This window comes from Otolemur garnettii, unplaced genomic scaffold (assembly GCF_000181295.1).
Source record: "Otolemur garnettii isolate 467f Iridium unplaced genomic scaffold, OtoGar3 scaffold00001, whole genome shotgun sequence".
Classification (NCBI taxonomy): Eukaryota; Metazoa; Chordata; class Mammalia; order Primates; family Galagidae; genus Otolemur; species Otolemur garnettii.
Window position 1 is genome coordinate 36,911,917 of NW_003852396.1, and position 16,125 is coordinate 36,928,041.

Sequence of the window (16,125 nt, forward strand, 5' to 3'; positions counted from 1 at the left end):
GAGCGGGATGTGAGGGTAAGCTGCACAGCGCACCCCAGACCCAAACTCCACTCCGCCTCTTTAGAGACTGGCTTTTCTCCTCACATTTGTAACTTATGTTGCAATACAGCTGTTCTACCTGTAGTCTCAAGGCTGCTTTCAGGTAGAAGGAAGGGAAAGGACAAAGCAAAAAGTTCCTATTAATTAAGTCACGCTCTTTTAAAGAGTTTTCACAGAAGCCTCACCCAAGGATGTTCACCCACATATAGTCAAAACTGTGTCACAAGTCACCCTCATTTATAAGAGAAACTGAGAAACTGCTTATTTTAGAGTATCTATTGCTACCTTTAAGGAAATTGGGGTTTATTACAGAAGAAAAGAGAGAATGGATACAAACTAGTCAACTATCAGCAATAGCAGCTGCAGTGACTGTAACTAAAAACTACCACAGAGAACAGTATGAAGAAACGACATGATTAGGCTGTTATGTGTGAAGCACAGTAGCAATTTCTATTCATCAGAATGACATAAATTTATTACACCATGGCCAAATTTAGAAGAGGAGATAGACAATTTCTATCTCCTTAACCATACAAATTCCCAGAATATACTTCACATTTAGAAGTAATGTGACCTGATTTGTTGTACTTCCTTACCTACAGGCCTTTTGGAGTTCAACTCAGTCAGTGAGGTACAGTTGGTCTTAGGTGGATCAGAAGTACTTAAAATGGAAATAAAGACTTAAAAAGTTAACCAGTAATATCTATGAAAAATAACAAGCTCACATTTGCTTTCACCCTTCAAATTTACTGTGTGAAAATAATTCTGTAAAAATTAAAGCAACAGGCTCAGCCCCCATACCCAGTGGTTAGGGCACCAGGAAGCTCAAACCTGGCCTGGGCCTGCTAAAATAACAATGACAACTACAACAAAAAAATAGCTGGGCATTGTGGTAGGCCCCTGTAGTTCCAGCTACTTGGGAGGCTGAGGCAAGACACTCACTTAAGCCCAAGAGTTTGAAGTTGCTGTGACCTGTGATGCCCTAGCACTCTACTGAGTATGAAATACTGAGACTATGTCTCAAAAAAAAAAAAAAAAAAAAAATCAAAGCACCAGAATTCATGAACATAGAAAATCAGGCTATTGTTTTAGTATTATCTATTATGGCAAAAAATTATTATCAAAAGAGCTACTACTAAACAAATTATTGAAGAAATTGTGTTATATCCCATATTTAGAAATATTATGCATCTATAAAAAGAATCAAAGCATTGCCATATAAAGATGTCCTTGATGTATGATTAGACTTTGAGAACTCAACAAAAGAAGCATAGTACTCAGATCAAGTAATACAAACTGTTTTCAAAATTCATTAAACCTAAATAGAGCATAGTTGGACAGTGACCAAATCTTACATGATTTCTGAACACAGTCAGATTGTATGTAAAATCACTTTTCTTCTCCATATTTTTATCAATGCCCTTTTCATCTCACTATTACGCAAGCTATAGATAAGAGGATTCAGTAGAGGTGTAAGCAATGAGTAAGACAGTGACATCAGTTTCTTGGTTTCTGGAGAGTAGCCAGATTTGGGTTGCAAATAAGTCATACTGGCTGTTCCATAGAAGAGGGTCACAGATGTGAGATGAGAGGCACATGTAGAAAAGGCCTTTTGCCTCCCAGCGGTTGATGGCATCTTCAGGATGGCAAAAAGAATTCTAATGTAAGACAAGAGTATCAACAAGAAAGGAACCAAAATAATCAAAATGGTGCCTGCAAAGGCATAGATTTCAAACAAGAAGATGTCTGCACAGGCAAGCTCTAGCACTGCTGGAGTTTCACAAGATATATGATTAATTTCATTGGGACCACAAAAGGGAAAACTAGATACCCACGAGGTCTGCACAGCACCTAACATAAAACCTAAGACCCAGGAAAATATTACTAATTTCATAAAAACTTTATTGTTCATAGTCACAGGGTAGTTCAGAGGATGGCAAATTGCAGCAAATCGGTCATAAGCCATCGCTCCCAGGAGAAAACATTCAGTCCCACCAAAAAGAAGAATGAAATACATCTGTGCAAAACAGCTCATAAAAGAAATTATAGTTTTCTCAGTGGAGAGGACCACCAGCATTTCAGGCATGATGACTGCACTGAAACTCAAGTCCACCACAGATAAGTTCAGGAGGAACAGGTACATGGGAACATGGAGGCTCTGGTCCAGGGAGATGATGACTATAATGATGGCATTTCCCATGAAGGTCACCAGGTAAATAACCAAGAAAATGCAAAACAGCTGGTCTTGGAGTTCAGGAAAAGTAGAAAAGCCCAGGAGAACGAATTCAACCACAGAGCTTTGATTTTGCCTTTTCATTTTCAGTAGTGGAGCCCTATGTTGTTTGTGCGGACATGGAATATAAAGAACGAAGTCACAATCCATTAGCTGAGATTTCCAGTCTGCACTCATCCCAGAAATTCTGGCAGAAGATGAGAAGTGGAACTCATCCTGTCAGAAATTTTCTTTGACAGTTTTGGATAATGGCCAGATACATGAATTAATAAATATTTCAAATATAAAAGTAGAAATGAAGAATTCTTTGCTCATAAATCTTGTCTAAAAAGTGCATAATGATACTGAAGTTCTATTTCAACTTATATACTCTTGTAGTTTGAAAATCGAACATAGTCTTAAAACAAATATTTTATAGCTTAGATTCTAATCCCATAACATCATTTATCATTAATTTTATTCAATTTAATTTAAATACAAAATTTAACACCACAGATATAAAATGTTAAAATTAGATAGATTGAATAATCTACCCAATATTTTGATAAAAACATCATAATTCAAAGTTGCATCAAATTTTAGGTAAATTTATTGAAAATCTTTATTAGACTCAAGATGCCTATATATGACTTTGTTAGAGATGAAAATGTGCTGTAGAAACACACACAGAGAGTTGTTTTTCAGATGCAACTATCTTCAGTGACCTATAGACTACGCAAATTGGCTTCAGACTTATTTATAGCTTCCCAAAGTGGACCTGGCCAATTATACTGGAATTTACACAGATGTAGAAGTTTTGAGGACTAGATTTCTAAGGCCCATCCTTGAGACCATAACTTAAAAAGAAATGCCCATTTTTTAAATACACTGTAGAACTACAACTTAATGTTTCATCTCTCCTTCTATCTCTTCCTTCTCTCTTCCCACTATCCTCATCATCAAATCCTTCATTTAATTTTTAATTATTCAGCAAGCATGTATTGATCACCTGCCATTTTCTAGGCTCCATACATGCAAGAATACATTTGAGACTGGAATTATCAACAGCCACGCAAACTACACAACACAGTTTCTAGCCCTTTAATCAATATGGTACATAAATAGTACCACCCTCCTCCTACTCAAGGACTCTGCAACAACTGCCTCTTATACCTTACTAGGGCATAAGTCCAAGAGAGCAAATATTGTGTTTGCCTCCTGGCTCACAATGGATGTTAAACCAGTATTTCTAGAATAAGTTAATTCAAAACTCAGAAAAATCTAGACAGTATTTTTAAGGAATAAAGTGTCTAAAACAAGCAAGTACACAAAATTATTGGTAATTATAACAAATCCTTTATAATTTAAATTAAGGGAAAGAATACACCTGAAAAGGAGGATAAACAACTATGATCATATGACGTCCTGGGTGGAAGAGCCATTAGGTGAAAGACGGAAGGCTGTCTGGTTCAAGTCAAAAAGTGCTTGGTATCACCACAGAACTGAAATGGAGGCATACTGGCCTTTGTGGGATGTACTGAAAACCAGAGGAAATTTGCTGTGGGAAATTAGCAAGCCAGGAGGGAAGACAGACCCAGCAAGCTGAAGACATATAATGTTGTCTTGAGGGCAGATCTATAGGATAGTAGCAGACAGTAGAATACAACTTGATTTCTTCCTGAGTTTTATATAAATCATAGTCATTTATTAAAATCAAATGTCCATATAGACCACAATAATTATATATTGGATGCCAAAAAATCTCCTAAATTAGTAAAATAGCCTCTAATTATTTCAAATTATTTCAACCTCAGACTTAATGGGGAACAAAAGTACAATGTGTATTCAGTCCCAAATATATTAAAGTGGGCATATTTTGAAAATTAGAAAATTTAGGTATCATATAGAAAATAAAAAACATTTATAGGATTGGTTAAGAGCATGCAAAGGAACAAAATTGTCCTAAATGGTAAAAAAACAATTGACCATGCTCCATCTTTCTTCTACCTTTGGAAGATCCTAATTGTATTTTGAAAAATTTAATAACAAGTAATATTTAGGAGCATCAGTCCCTTCCCTCAGCTTCACCCTACTGATGGAAAGAGGTAAGTGTTGGACTTACTGATCAAATTTCCTCCCTTCCAACATGTGATGTTAGTGTATGCAAAATACCTCTGATTATCACCTGAACTTTTCTCTGAACAGAAATTGACTTACATCAAACCAAAAGCCTACTGATTCAAATCTTTCAGCCATTCCTACCCATTCCTGAGCACTTACACATCATTTCAACAGCATTTCTAACTATCAGCGTGGAGAAATACAAACAGGAAAATGACCAACATTGTCAGCCTCTGTCTTCACTACCAGGCAAGAATCTGCACTTCTTACCTCTTGGCTCTGTTCTTTAATTTTCATGCTACTTTATCAGATTTAGTCAAAAGCCACCTATTAATAAACATAACTGAATGATTCAGTGCACTCCTCTTATTACATTATTTGACATAGAATCACATGCCCTGGAGAATCCCTCCCAGGAGTGTATGGAATCACTTCATAAAGATCTTCCAGTAATTTTGCATAACTAAAGAGGCTTGAACTGGGCCCCTCAGGTGAGAAAGCTCAAGAGCACACACTTGGAGCCCCACTCCTCCCAATGTCTATGGGGAATGAACTCCCATTCACACAAGAGACTCAATTCCACCATCTCTCACAGAGGTGAAGACAGGCTGTAAAAATTTTGTCAATAGGTTGAGAAGGGAAGTGTGTGGAGGGTGTTAGCAAACACAGGTGACCTAGGATTTGATGGGACAGAATGCATAGTTTGTGCAATGATGGGAAATAAGGTAAGGAAAGTATATTGAATTCTTTTTGTAGAAAGTCTGGCTGCTCCTCAACCCTGAGATTTTTATCTTTTTGGGAAAAAAATATAGAGTCTCTGAAACAATTGAGAAAAAAATGCGAATACTGTTAATTTCATACCCAGAGTTTTTATCTTGGAGACAAATATCTGGACTAGCTTATATGACTTAGAGAACATCATTGAACTTTCCAGTTCTAAGACTTTCTCTGTAAAATAAAAATAATGATATTAATCTCAAAGGGTATATATGAGAATCAGGAGACTTGGGCCTCAGCTTAAACTGGCCTGAGCAATGAAAGAGACCAGCGGGTCTGTCCCAGGTGCATGCACAGGTGAATGAATCTGCAAGCTTGGTTGGATCCACTTGCAGATGATATGCTCACACCAAGGTTTTTCTTTTCTTTTTCTCATCTCTGTGTTCATGGAGCAAGTTCTGTTCTGATGGAAGATATTCTTTCCCAATGACAGTAAGGCTGCCAAGAACACTTAGGGAAACATTCTCCCTAAGCAATGTGCAATGAGAAATGTGTCAGTGATCCTGAGGAAAGAGGGTCTCATTCACTGAATCCAGTCCAAGGATCCCTCCCCTATCATTCGTCATGATAAAATTTCAAGCTCATAAATGAACAAGTCACATGCTCCAGAGATGGGGAAAGCTGCCTAAACATGGACTTTTTATGATTCCTACCTCATAACATCCTAATGTGAGCTTCTATTGCACTGATACGATCTACATGTTGAAGTCAGTGTTTGCATCACAGGTCATGTCCAATTTGTAAAAAATCATCAAGATACAATACCATGATTTGTATATTTTTCTATACTTACTAAATTTCTATATATGAAACAAATTTCAGACATATGATAAAAAGGATAAAAAGTGAGTAATATAATCATCACATTATAATTCAAACCCAATAGACATAATTGCTAAAAGGAAACTCAAAATATGAAGATTTTTCTCCAGTGTTTCCTTAAGGTTTGAGAGAACAAAAAGACAACAAAGAAATCCCAATAGGAAGATTGAAATAATGAAATTTTGACTTAACGGGTGGTAATAGAGTAAATATGAGACAGAAAGAACACTATTTGCATAATAACCATACACTTTCATCCCAAAGTATTTATGGAGTATTTACAAAAATTATGTGTTTTGTCAAAACGTTTTGATAACTTCTAAAATTTTGGCAGTCTTGCACACAGCATTCCTTGCAATAAGATTTCAAAGCAACTAAAAATACAAAAGGAAGCCTGGGTAGCATAGAAAAAACTGTCTCTACAAAACAAAAATTATTTTAATTAGCCATACATTGTGGTGCACACCTGCAACCCTAGCTACATGGGAAACTGGAGTGAGAAGATTACTTGAACTCAGGAGTTTGAGGTTGCAGTGAGCTATGATCATGCCACTACACTCCAGTCTGGATGACAGAGCAAGCCCTCATCCCAAAAAGAAAAGATCAAGAAAACATAGAGAAATGAAATACAGATTACTAAGAAATACAATTATTTTTCCTTTCTGTTTTAAAGACAGTATCTTAGTATGTTGCCCAGGCTGGAGTGTAGTGGCTATTCACAAACATGAGCATTGTACAGTACAGTCTCAAATCCCTAGGCTCAAGTGTTCCTTCTGTCTCAGCCTCCTTAGTATCTAGGACTGTAGGCATATAAAATTCCTTTTTGTTTGTTATATGTCTAAAACTGAATTCTCATCTCCTAAAATCTGCTCCAGCCTCAGTATTCCCCCACCTCAGGTAAGATCAACTTCAAGCTTCGAGTTGCAAGCGCTGGAAACCCTGGAGTTATGGTTTAATCCATTTTTCCTCTCAACCCATTATCAAATCCATTAGCCTGTTCCATGGCTCTATATTCACAACACAGTGCATCAACAATCTGAATATTCTCACCTTTCCAATAGTTAACACCTTGGTTCAAGCTACTCTTATCTCTCAATTGGATAATCACCATGACCTCATCACTTCTCCCTTCTTATGCCCCTGCTCTCTGTTCAAACTCTTCGATGTCCTGTAATTTCATTCAGTGTAGAAGCCACTCATAAACAGAGAGTAAAGACCTGCTTCATCTATATACTCTCAGATAATCCCTAATTGCATCCACTTGTTCTCTTCTATGCAGCTGGGCTGTCCTCGCTGTTTCTGGAATCTACCATATCTATCCCCCCACCACAGCCATTTTCTTTGCCATTCTCTGCACCTGGACCACTGCTCTGTGAGGTGCTCTTCTGCTAATTAATCATTATGCAAGTAACATTTTTCTCAGTGACCTCTTCCTTGATCAACCTATTTACATTTGAACCCTATCCCCACCACTACTGTCCTTCTTTATTTTCTCATCAATAATTCTCACCAGAGATATGCCTAAGTCATAAGGATATTGATCAGAACAGAGCATTCAAACATAAAATTATCCTTACATTGCAATCTTATCTTTGACAAAGAAGATGATTACACAGGAGAAAAGAATTTCTATTCAATAAATTGCCTTGGGAAAATCATATAGCCACATATAGAAGACTGAAACAGGATCTATACCTCTTACCAATCACAAAAATTGATTCATGATGGATAATAGACTTAAAGCTAAGATATGAAACTATAAGAATTCTAGAAGAAAATATTGGGAAAAGACTTGTAGATATCAGCCTATGCAAAGAATTTATAAAAAAGACCCCAAAGGCAATCACAGAAACAACAAAAATTAACTAGTGGGACTTGACGAAATTAAAAACCTTCTGAACAGCCAAGAAAACAATCAATAGAGTGAAGAGACAACCTACAGAATGGGAGAAAGTAGTCCTCTGATAAAGGTCTGATAACCAGCATCTATAAAGAACTTAAACAAAGCATCAAGAAGTAGAGGAGGGGCACAGTACTTCCCATCTAATGGGCACCTAATCATATATAACCTCATATTAATCCAAAAGAAATAAAAAGAAAAAAATCAAACAACCCCCTAAAAAGTGGGCACAAGACATGAGCAGAAGCTTTTTGAAAGAATTTAGACCAATGATTGATCAATATTTCTATCAAATTTCTATCAAATTTCTAATATTTCTAATCAAATTTCTATCAATATTTCTAATCAATATTTCTATCAAATATTCTATCAAATATTTCTAATCACCAGAAAAATGCAAATCAAACTACAATGAAGTATCACTTAACTCCAGTGAGAATGGCATTCATCAGAAAGTCCCAAAACAACAGATGTTAGCATGGATGTGGAGATAAAGGAACACTGCTGGTGGGACTTTAAACTAGTATAGCATCTTTGGAAAATAGTATGGAGATACCCTAAAGAACTAAAAGTGGACCTGCTATTTGATCCAGCAATCTCACTACAAGGGAGTTGCCCGAAGGGGAAAAAAGTTATTTTATCAAAAAGACATGTACGCTGTAATGTTTATTGCAGCAAGTTCACACTCACAAAAATGTGGAATCAACCCAAATGCCCATCAATACACAATATTATGGGGGTACAAATGTTTTGGTTACATGAATTGGTCTTGTACAGCTTGAGACAAAGTTGTGAGTGTGCCCATCCCCCAGGTAGCATGCATTGTACCCATTAAGTCTGGATTTGAACATCCCCTCCCTCTCCCTTTACCTGCTTGGCTTCTATGGAGTTTTACTTTTATGTGTGCCCATGAACATTGAACAATTACTTCCATTTTAATAGTAAATACCTGTGGTGTTTATTTTTCCATTCTCCCAATGCATCACATAGATGAAGGGTCTCTAGTCTATCCAAGTTTTTACAAAAGGTATTAGGTCACCATTTTTCTTAAATGGCTGCATAGCAGTCCATGTATACAAATAAAAAATTTTATTAGTCCACTTAAAAATGGTGACCTAATACCTCTAGTAACATTTTGGATAGACTAGAGACCATTCATCTATGTAATGCATTGCAAGAATGGAAAAGCAAACACCACATGTACCCACTATTAAAATGAATCTAATTGTTCAGTATTCATGGGAACACATGGAAGTAAAACTCAGTAGAAACCAAACAGGTAAAGGGAGGGGAAGGGGATGGTCCAATTCACACTTAATGGGTATAATACATGTTACCTGGGGGATGGGCACACTCACATCTTTGACTCAGATTGTACAAGACCAATTCGTGTGACCAAAATATTTGTACCCGCGTAATATTATGTACTTTGAAATTTAAAAAAGAAATCCTAAATAACATGTGAGTAAATTAAATCCAGCAACATATAAAAAAGAAAATATACTGTTACCAAATTAAGTTAATCTCAGGAATACAAGGTTAGTTAAATGTAAGAAAAATCATCAGTATAATTTACTACTTTAATGGGCTAAGGAAAACAAAATCATAATTATCACAACTAATACAGAAAAGTATTTGAATAAAACAGAACACTCACTATTGATAAAAACTCTTAGTAAGTTAGGAATACTGATAATAGGTATCTGCAAAACATCTACAGCAAAAAAATGTATTTAATAGAAAAATGTTGAAAGCTTTTCCCTTTTAAGATAGTGGACAGAAGAAAGAAACCGCTATTATCATTGCTGTTCAATGTTGTACCAAAGGTCCTGTATGTCAATAAAATAGTTAAAAGGTCCTATATGTCCTATTTGTCCATTCATTTCTAATCCTATATAACGAATGAATCCTATATAAGGAAATCTTATATAAGGATTCATAGAAGTGAATGGGCAAAAGTTCTAAATTTCAGGTATGTTTATACAGTGCATAGAAACAATAAAAGAACATACAGATAACTTATTAGGGTTCTTAAAAGATCGATAAAGTTAAAAATTAGTTTACAGAAAAAATAAAATAACAAACCTTTAGCTAGACTAACACAAGAAAAATGAGAAAAGATTCAAACAAGCAAACTTGGAAATCAAAGAAAAGACCTTAAAACTAACACTACAGAAATACCAAAGATCATATGTGACTATTATAAACAATATACACACCAAAAAATTGGAAAACCTAGAAAAAAAATGGATGAATTCCCAGAAACATACAACCTAATGAGACAGATTTAGGAAGAAACAAAAAATCTAAACAGACCAATAATGAATAAGGAGATTGCATCAGGAAAAGTATCATATCAAAGAAATGGCATGGATCTGATGCCTTCACTACCGAATTCTGCCAAACATTTAAAGAAAATCTAATACCAGTGCTTCTTAAACTCTTCCACAAAATGTAAAAAGAGGAATGCCTTAGTTCATCTGCTGTGGCTATCACTGAATACCACAGAAAGGGTAATATATGAGGAAAATAGATATATTTATTGTAGGTCCGGAGGCTGGGAAGTCCAAGGTCAAGTGGTCACATCTGGTGAGGTTCTTTTTGTTTCTGAGGACTCTCTGCAGAGTCCCAACATGTCTCAGGACATTACATGGTGAAAGAGAGCAAAAATAACATTTTATACCAAAACTACTCAGATTATAACCCATTAACCATAAGTAGATTAATCCACCTGACAGCAGAGTCCTCATGACCCCATTACATATTAAAGGCTCCATGTCAGGAGGATGAGGCAGCAGGATCACTTGAGCCCAGTTATTGGAGGTTTCAGTGAGCTATGACTGGGCCACTGTATTCCAGGCTGGGAGACAGAGAGAAACCCTGTCTCTAAAATAATAAAATAAAATGATATGAAATAAAATAAAGGCTCCACCTCATAATACTGTTATGTTGGGGATTAAGTTTCAACATGAGTTTTGAAGGGAATAAATATTCAAATCATAACAAAAGAATAATTCTAAACTCATGTATAAGACCTGAAATACCCTAATACCACTGCCAGAATTTTTATAAGGGTACATGTTAAATCTACTAACTGTACAGTATAAAGGTCTTAACATAGTAACTAAGAAAATGCACTGAAGGCTACATTAACTAGTTTGATGAAAGTATTTCAAATTGTACATAAAACCAGCACAATGTACACAGCTATGATTTAGAAAAAAAAAAAAAGAAGAAGAAAGCAAGCAAGCAGGTGATTTGTAACCTGCCTGTTTAAAGGAAAAAAAAAGAAAGAAAGAAAAAAAATGACAGGCCAATACCCCTTGTGAGCATAGTTGAAAAAATTCTCAAGAAAATACTAGCCAACGTCTCAACACAATAACTAAGAAAATAACATAAAGGCTATGTTAACCAGTTTGATGAAAATATTTCAAATTGTATATGAAAACACCACACTCTACCCCATGATTGCATTAATGTACACAACTATCATTTAATTAAAAAAATAAAGAAAATACTAGCAAAACAAATTTAGTAATTCATTTAAAGTCTCATTTACCATGATCAAGTGGAATTGATCCCAGGAATGTAAGCATGGTTACACATATATGAATCAACAAATGGGATATACCACATTAACAAAATAAGGGACAAAGGAACATGATCACCTTAATAGATACAAGAAAAGCATTTAACAAGGTTCAACATCTGTTCATGATAAAAACTCTAAACAATTTAGATTGAAAAGAAATACATTTCATGCAATGAATACTATATGCAACAAGCCCACTGCTAATATCATATTCAGTGATGTAAATTTGAGAGCTTTCCCTTTAAGATCAGGAACAAAACAAGGATACCCATTCATGCCACTTCTTTTCAACATAGTACTGGAAGTAATGTCACATTTGCCAGAGCAATTGGGCAAAATAATCAAGGAAAAGACATCTAAGTAGGAAAGAAAGAAGTTAAAATCTCTCTGTTTGCTGATGACATGATGTTCTAGTGTTATTTAGAAAATCTTAAAATCTCCATGAAAAAGACCTGTTAAAACTGATAAATTCAGTAAAATTGCATGTTACAGAATCAACATACCAAATAGTTGTGTTTCTATAAAAACACAAAAGTTAAGATAATTCCATATGCCATAGCATCAAAAAGAAATACTCAGGAGTAAATTTAACCAAGGAAGTTAATGATCTATACACTGAAAACTATAAAACATTGATGAAATAAACTGGAAAAGACACAAATAAATGAAAAGATATCCTGTGCTTATGTAATAAGTGAATCAATATTATTAAAATGTTCATACTACCCAAAGTAGTCTATAGATTTGTTGTAATTCCTATTAAAATTTCAAAGTCATTTTTCACAGAAATAGACAAAATTAGATGAAACCATTAGAGATGCTGAATAACCAAAGCAATCTTGACCAAAAGAACAAAGCTGAATCACACTCTTTCATTTCAAAATATATTATAAAGCTAATATAATCAAAACACAATGGCATACTGGCATAAAAATATACCAAGAGTCATTATGAAAGTTTTGAGATCCACCAAAATCAAGAAATGTAAAATTGGTGCATATAGAAATGAAGGAAGCCCTCCCAACAACATCAATAATCCTAGCGAGTTGAAACTTGCATCTATGAATCAAAAAGGATGCTGACAACTATGTTTTTTTAGAAGGGAAATAATGAGAGCATAACAAAGCTTGTTGCAAAAGTTTTCTAGTGACCCACATACATATCCACCAAAGGAATGGGATATTTTGGGGGGATGGAAAGCCTAGAAATAAACTAAAGTATCTACAGTAAATTGATTTTCAACAAAGATACCAAGAACACACAAGGGAAAAGAGTCAGTCTCTTTAGTAAATGCTGGTAGGAAAACTCGATATTCACATGCAAAAGAATGAAATTGAAATGAAATACAAATTGTCAATTCAAAATACATTAGAAATTTAAATGTAAGACCTAAAACTGTAAAACTATTAATTTATAAAAGAAAACATAAGGAAATGCTCCATGACATTGGTCTGGACAATAAATTCTTAGATATGACTCAAAAAACACAAGTCAACAAAAGCAAATATAGACAAATGACATTATACAAAGCTGAAAATCTTCTGCATAGAAAAGGAAAAGAACAGCATGAAGAGACAACACAGAGATTAGGAAAAAACACTTGCAAACCACACATCTGATTAAGAGGTTAATATCTAAAATATTTAAAGAACTTAACTCAATAGCCAAAAAAAGAAAACTAACTTAGAAATGGGCTAATAACCTGGTGTCTCTCAAAAGAAGACATAAATAGCCAACAGATACGTGAAAAACATGTGCCACATCTCTAATTATCAGGGAGACGCAAATTAAAGCCACAATGAGATAACAACTAGCACCTCCCAGAAAAGCTATTATCAAAAAGACAAATGTTGTCAAGGATGTGGAGAAAAAGAAATCTTTGTACTTTGTTGGTGGGAATGTAAATTGGTACAACCATTTTAGAAAATAGTATAAGGTTCCTAAAAAACTAAAAATAGAATTACCCTGTGATTCAGCAATTTCACTTCTGGGTATATATCCAAAAGAATTGAAATATGTATATAAAAGAGACATCTGCCCCCCCCCCTCATGTTCATGATAGCATTATTTGAAATAAGCAAGATAAGTGTCCATCAACAGATAAAACAGGTAAATAAAATGTGGTACAATAGTCTCCCTTTATCTGCAGGGATACATTCCAATACTCAAAGTGAATGCCTGAAATTATAGTTAGTACCAAACCCTAAATATACTGTGCTTTTCTATACTTACATATCTATGATAAAGTTTAATTTATAAATTAGGCACAATAGAGAGTAATGTCAATTAATAAAATAAAGCAATTATAATTAATAAAATAAGGCAATTGTAATAATATACTGTAATAGTCATTTGAATGTGGTCTCTCTCTCTCTCTCTCTTTTTTTCTTGCAGTTTTTGGCCAGGGCTGGGTTTGAACCCGCCACCTCCAGCATATAGAGCCAGTGCCCTACTCCTTTTAGCCACAGGTGCTGCCCTCTCTCTTTTTTTTTTTTCTTTTTAAGGCAGGATCTTGCTTTGCTGGTAGGTAGGTGTGCAGTGGGGCAATCACTTCACTGCAGCCTCCAATTCTTGGATTCAAGCAATCTTCTGCCTTAGTCTCTAAAGTCGCTAGAATTATAAGCATGTGTCATTGCACTCAGCTTTTTTTAATACTGATGGAGGTCTCACTATATTGCCTGGGCTGTTGTTAAACTCCTGTCCTCAAGCAATTCTTCGATCACAGCCTCCCAAAATGCTGGGATTACAGGTGGAGCATCCTGTCACTTGAGACAAAGTGGATGAACCTGGAGGACTTTACACTGAATATAATAAGCCAGGCACTGAAAGACAAATACTGTATGAACTCATTTATATAGAGAATACATAAAAAATTGATCTCATAGAAACAGAAAGTGAAAAGGTGGCTATTGGAGGCTGAGGTGAGGGTGGTAAGTGGAAGGGAGAAATGGAGAAAACCAAGATGTTGATCAAAGGGTACAATATTTTGGTTTGGTTAAAGGAATAAGATTTTGTGCTTTATTTATTGCATTGCATGGTGACTACATTTAATAACAATGTACATTTAAGAAGTGGTAAAAGATTTTTAATATTCTCACCACAAAAAAAATAAGTTGATGAGGTGATGGATTTATAGTGTGCTGGAATTAATCTTTATACAGTGTATGCACAAATCAGAACATCAATGTGTGCCCCATAAATACACAATAATTGCTTATTAATTTAAAATACTAACCTAGATTGTTTAAAAGAATGAGCAAATTAATTTTGCAAGTTTTCTGGATAAGAAATGAATATCAAAATTCAATTTATTTCTAATATCAGCAGGAAACCATAGAAAATTAAATATAAAAATCACTTAAAGGACAGATGCAGTGGCTCACGCTTGTAATCCTAGCACTGTGGGAGGTTGAGGCAGCTGGATTGCTTGAGCTCATGAGTTCGAGAACAGCCTGAGCAAAAGCAAGACTCTCTCTCTACTAAAAATGGAAAAACTGAGGAAGGAGGATCACTTGAGCCCAAGTTGGATGTCAAAGTACTCTACCCAGGGTGACAACTTGAGACTGTCTCAAAAAAATCACTTAAGTATCAAGTACACAATAATAAATTTAGCAAACTATGTACAATATCAAAAAAAATTCTATATGCTACCAGAAACTATTAACATGAAATATATATAAGAATAAAATACTTAAGAACAAATTTTAACAAAAGAATAGGATCTCTGCTGAATAAAAGTCTACCAGGGGTCCTCAAACTATGGCCTGTGGGCCACATGAGGCCCCCCCGAGGACATTTATCCAGCCACTGGGTGTTTTCGGTGCCGCTGCCTGTCCTTTTAAACTATAGTCCAGCCCTCTAATGGTCTGAGGGACAGTGAATGGTCACCCGTTTAAAAAGTTTGAGGACCCCTGATAGAATATCTGAATTATAGAGTATAAAGTTGAAGTATCTCTGAATAGTGGCAAGCTCCAAATATGGCCTCTGAGGAGATGGCTACAGGGAAGAGCTGAGATCACAGTTTGGATGCATTGTCCACAGACACCTGGAAGTGCCCACTCCATCTCTAGGGTAACAGCACTGCTCTGTGACAAGTTTTCTTTGAGTATTTCTTAAGCACCTACTCTGTCCCAGGCACTGTGTTAGGCAGGTGAAACACAGTGGTGAACAAATCATACAGTCACTGTCCTCGTTGTGCTTATTATGAAATGTGGTAATAAAACATTAAACATATCACACATTTCAATATATAAAGAAAGCTCAAGCTAATAAGTCCTTAGACAGGAAAAGAGAGAGATGGGATCAACAAGATGCACTTAACATTAACCATGAAACGTTAAATGAAGAATCACCAAAAAAGTCATAGCAGTCTTTTATTTAAGGATGATGTTAGATATTTCAAACTGAACCACAGTCCTCTTGGGGAAAGATTCAGAAGTAGCTCCTTTCATATCTCCAAGCCATGCTCACGGTGTCTGGAGTTTAGAATTAGGAAACACCTCATGAATAACTTGACTGGCAGGGGGACCCCCAATTCTTTTCCACACAAATCTACTCTACTTTAGGTGTGTTCTCGCCTTCTCCCACCGTTCTTTTCTACAAGGATTCAACGTTCCATTGTTGGAGCAGATAAAATTATTCATTTTGATTGGGGTTTTTTGT

General features: G+C 35.4%; 1 protein-coding gene across 1 annotated transcript; it reads right to left on the reverse strand.

Annotated features, from left to right (window-relative positions):
- Window positions 1-1,411: 1,411 nt before the first annotated feature.
- LOC100940969 (olfactory receptor 10A6) lies at window positions 1,412-2,356 on the reverse strand. The gene has a single exon (XM_003781068.1). The coding sequence runs from the start codon at window positions 2,354-2,356 to the stop codon at window positions 1,412-1,414; it is 945 nt and encodes a 314-aa protein (XP_003781116.1).
- Window positions 2,357-16,125: the final 13,769 nt, after the last annotated feature.